Source organism: Anastrepha obliqua, chromosome 1 (assembly GCF_027943255.1).
Source record: "Anastrepha obliqua isolate idAnaObli1 chromosome 1, idAnaObli1_1.0, whole genome shotgun sequence".
In the NCBI taxonomy this organism is placed as follows: Eukaryota; Metazoa; Arthropoda; class Insecta; order Diptera; family Tephritidae; genus Anastrepha; species Anastrepha obliqua.
Window position 1 is genome coordinate 153,937,932 of NC_072892.1, and position 4,926 is coordinate 153,942,857.

At 37.7% G+C, this 4,926-nt stretch overlaps 1 protein-coding gene across 1 annotated transcript; it reads left to right on the top strand.

Moving 5' to 3' along the window:
- Positions 1 to 228: 228 nt before the first annotated feature.
- LOC129237905 (uncharacterized) lies at positions 229 to 4,714 on the top strand. Its single transcript, XM_054872887.1, has 2 exons — positions 229 to 367; positions 4,093 to 4,714. Exons 1-2 carry the CDS (start codon positions 229 to 231, stop codon positions 4,638 to 4,640), a joined length of 687 nt encoding a protein of 228 aa, XP_054728862.1. The 3' UTR covers positions 4,641 to 4,714.
- Positions 4,715 to 4,926: the final 212 nt, after the last annotated feature.

A 4,926-nucleotide genomic window follows, 5' to 3' on the forward strand; every position in this document is an offset into this window, starting at 1 on the left:
TTTCAGTTATAAAATTAAATTCAGTTTAAAACTTTTCGTGCGCTTTTCATACGAAAAAATACTTGCAAAAAAATGTTCAGTTTGTTTTTGTTCGTTTATAGTTTATCCTGCGGTTATAGTTTGCTGCGGTCCTCTGCCTATGCAACTCCCCTGCCATCTGCGGTACAATTGAGCAAATCTACTGTGATTGCAGTCATGCCAACAGTTCCAACTCAGACGGTGGTGAGGATGAAAAATTCGGAAAACGATTCACTACCAAAGGCAAAGGTGGCAGTTCATCAAATTGGTTCGGGAATACAAAAGCTAAATGGGATTCATAATGACGGTTTGGCGACTTTGGAGAGTTTGACAAAGGCGTTTAATGAAGGTGAGTTTGTACTAAAAGTTTTGTTGAATAAAATAAGATACAAAAGGGGTGATTTATGGTGGCTTGTGTAATGTTGCATGACTAGTACAGAGTGGTTCAAAAAATCCGAAGATTTCCTGTTATAAATAGAACTTAGGCGAGATGACTTTTTTCATGTTTTTTAGTTTATGATATTTACATTTGTGGTCCCATAATGGCCTGGAAGTCCCTTTATTTTTCTTGCTGAATTCTTTTGCTGCTCTTTTATTGAAATGTAGCTCGGTGTATAAAAAAAACTTCATAAATCAAAGCTCCAAACTTTGTACAAAATACAAATCAATTTTATAAATTTCAAAAAATGTTCAACTTTTTAAACAGAATCTTTAGAATACCCTTTTTTCTGTGATGACGCCCGTGAAGAGGAAACTCTCATGGGTACTCGTATATCGGCATAGCAGCAAGAATGATAGACACAAGATTGCGCCCATCGGAGATTGCATGCCGTCAAAATAGCCAAGTTGTGCAATTTTGTTAACCCTTTGCTTTTTGCAATAAATTTAGTGCTTTTTCATACCCAAAATGCGAAAATTTTTGAGTTGGGAGTTTGTTTCTTTTTCCTAATTAAAAGCTACTAAAATGGTAAGTTAAATAAAAATCAAATTTGTATAATTAGAAAAAAAAAAAATTCAACTTTGTATGAGCGAATCTCTTTTTTTGCTTCTTTCGAGGTTATGCAAGGTTAATGGTACTGCTTCTCAACTATCCCCAACATTTAGAGCCCTTTTATAAATTTTCAAAAGCCTTTGAATTTACTGAATACAAATTAAAATCATAGAGGTGTAATTATAGTTAAAAAAAATACCAGATAATACTGAAGCACTCAATACGACCTTTACCTTATCTAGTTACATAACCTCAAAAATAGCAAAAAAGTGTATTTCGGTCCTTTTCGTTTTAAGGAAGTCCCATTAAATTCACATAAGTTTAAAGTACGAAAAATTCATTTTTTTTATAAATGATATAACACTTTTATTTGAAAAAAAAAAACACTCACTGCGTGCGTTATGAACAATAGACTGTATTGAAAAAAACGGAGTCTTCAAAATCCTTCCTTCTATGTTAAGAGAATCGCTTTAAAAAAGGGCCGAAAAGTACTTTTTGTTGTATTTGAGGTTATGCAAAGTAATGGTAATGGTTGTACGTGTTAGGCTAAGGCCTTTATGCACTGCGACCAGTATTTAGTATACCGAGAAGTCGAACCAGCTCCTTAGTAGGCAGCAATTGTAGGTCTTCCTCCTCTGGTAGGCACGAGCCCAGGATTCTGTGTCTCCTGTGGCCTAATGCCTCACAGTTGGTGATTAAGTGCTCAATAGACTCCTCTTCATCACAGCAAAACCTGCATGATCTTGTACTAGAGAACCCTATTGTGTTACAGTGTTTATTACAGGCAAAGTGATCTGTAAGTGCTCCACAGAGTAATCTAAGGCCTTTTTATGTAGGGTTAGCGCAGATTTTGTTTTCTTGTCTTTGAAGTTCAAAAACTTTTTCGAGTGGTTAAGGCCGTTTGTACCGTTCCAGTGTTCCCTGATTTTTGTTTGGATCCATTTTTTTATTTCCTGTTTTATATTATTTTTGTTAAAGCCGAAAAATGGGGTTGGTCCAATAAATTGCACTTCTGCCCATTTTTTGGCATACAAGTCTGCCTTCTCGTTCCTTCCGCTTTGACTTGAATGTGAAGCTATTCAAGGCTTTGAGAACTGATTGGCTGTCCGAAAGTATTTTGATTTTTACTTTCGCGAACACTTTTTTGGATATGATTTCCACTGCTTCCATTATGGCGTGGAAAATTGTAGTATCAGTACTTAGTGTTCGAGATTTGTGTGTTTTAGGCCCCACTTTTCCTGCTTCTACTCCTTGGAGCGTTTTGGAACCGTCTTTGTACCATTTTTGTGGGCCATCATTTATCCATGCTGCGTTAGTGTTCCACTCTTCCCTAGACGGGAAGATAACCTTGTATCTCTTTATAAAATTGTGTAATTCGCCTGGGTTATGAATACTGCACGTTGAACCCTGTTCAAGATATTGAGGTTTTCAGTAAGAGATCTTGATTTAAGTTTTTCTTTCCCATGAGAAGAGAGTGCTTGCATAGTAACTATCACTTGTATTGCTAAAAATAGCGGTGGTAAATTTAAAAGCGCTTCCATGCCAGCAGTTGGAGTAGTTTTCATGGCCCCTGTTATGTTTAGGCACGCCAGCCTTTGTAGTTTACACAGTTTTGATATAGCAGTAGTTTGACTTGTTTTAACTCACCATACCAAAGCCCCATATAGTTCAATAGGTCTTACCATTTGGGTGTAGATCCAAAAGGTCATTTTAGGGTCCTGACCCCTGGATTTATCCAAGAGTAGTTTTGTTGTCCAAAGGTTTTTGGTTCCCTTTTTTATATTACTGAGTTGAGGTGGTCATCCCAAGTGAGTTGTTATTTAAGATATTTAATCTCTTCCTCTAGAGGTACCTCTATTCCATTTATTCCCACGGTGGGTCTATTTAGAACCCTTTTCTTGGTAAATGGGATAATAGTGGTTTTGGAAGGGTTGATTGATAATCCCTCTTTTCTACACCACTCCCAGGTTATATTTAAGGCATCCTACAATAAGTCCTTTATGGTCCTTTCGTGGTTGCCTTTAATTATTACAGAAATGTTTTATACCCTTTTTGTTAAGTTTTTGTACCAAATCGTCAGCCAGGATAGACCAGAGCATTGGCGATAGAGCAATGGCGGAACTCATGCGGAGAAGCTTGGAATTACGTACAACCCCTATTGCAGAAGCTGCGGGGATCCTGCAGAGAAAGAGACTGTTGAACACTTTCTCTGCAAATGTCCGGCTCTGGCGGCTAGGCTCTTGAAATTATTTGGCGTGCCCTTTGGGAATAGCTTGAAGAAATTCTCCAGCCTAGATCCCTTTTCTCTTCGCCACTACAATACATCAGCAACACTGGATGGCTGTAGATCGTTTTCTTTTCCCAAAATTTTCTCTCAGGTATTGGCCCACATTATGGGATCAAAACGGCGCGTAAGTGCTATTTGTAGTGCATCTACGGAACTAAAAACAAAAATTTAATACGTAGTTTTATAGCCCATTACATTTTAGTACAAAAAAATGCATGCATTGGTTATATGCCGAAAATGCGCACCACGGCTAGGGAAAATTATCAAAATCACCGCGAATTTTGAGCTACTTAAAATTTATTATTCTTTTAAATGTTTATGCTCAAGCAAAATTCAACATCACCTCACCCCACTTCACTTTTAATTCTTCACGTTAACCTACACTTTTAATGCAATGATTTAATTAATTTTTCAGCGAAACGAAATCGCAATAAATGCATTTCTCATTTATTTTCTGTGGAAAAATCCTGTCAAAATACCTTAGCTTTCCGACTGCGTGCACACAATTATCCTTCAACTATTTCGCTTTTAATTACTCCTCACAAATTTATCAGCCTTCTGTCATATCCGCTCTCCTGCACAGAAAACCCTGTGTGAAAAGCAATTTTAATTTTAATTCTCATTTGCCACACGTCGTGGTTTTAAATGAACTTACATATTCATACAACGCGCAGTAATAACTTAAGGAAGTCAATATTTACAGATGTAAATATATGTATGTGATATGTGCATGCATGTGTGTGTATATCAACCAATGATCTGAATAATTAAATTGCTTTTTTTATTCTTCTCCTAGTTCATTCAGGTCGCGGTAGATACAAGCGCCGAAAAATGCTCAAGTATTTGCAACCGGTGCTGATTGGTGTTTTAATAGTGAAGTTCATCCTTTTGCCGCTCATTTTGAAAACCTTGACAGCGCTCTCAACATCCTCATTTGTGATAAGTAAAATTGCTTTGGCAACTGCCGGACTGGTACTACTAAAATGGCTACTCACGGGATCCAGTGATGGTGGCGGCTACGATGGTGGCGCCAAAGAGCGCACACATTTGGAAATTGTACATTTACCAATACCTTTAACGAAACCCTATCAACGGGGGAATGTAGGGGTTGGCGTCGTCGGAAGTTGGGATGATTTATCGGGGAGTGGCAGCAACAAACTATTGGCTATAAAACATGCGAACAAGCCACACAAATATATACCAGTTAACGGTGGGAAGGAAATGGCACATATGGTAGCAGCAGCGGTGGCGGCGGATAGTATTGGTGTTGGCGGGACTTATCGAAACACGCGTCCTCATGCGCGCCCTTATGACGCCGCTTTGGATGGCAAACCATTTTTGTGAGAGTCTTTACCACGCTGAGGCGATTTCCCAACGATTACACAAGCACACGCATTTACATAGACTTACTGCAATATGTGGGTACTTTTATTAAATAAATATGAATATGTAAGGGGTGTAGCAATAAACCCGCTTGTTTTTTAAATAGAAAAAAGCTCAATATTTATTTTGCAACTTCTGTTGTTTTTCTTGTAATAAAGTTTGCAGATAAAGAATAAATTTGGGCCGATTTTGTGTTATGATTTTGTATTTATTGCGTAAAATTGATGAGCCAAAAGGACTCCTTCGC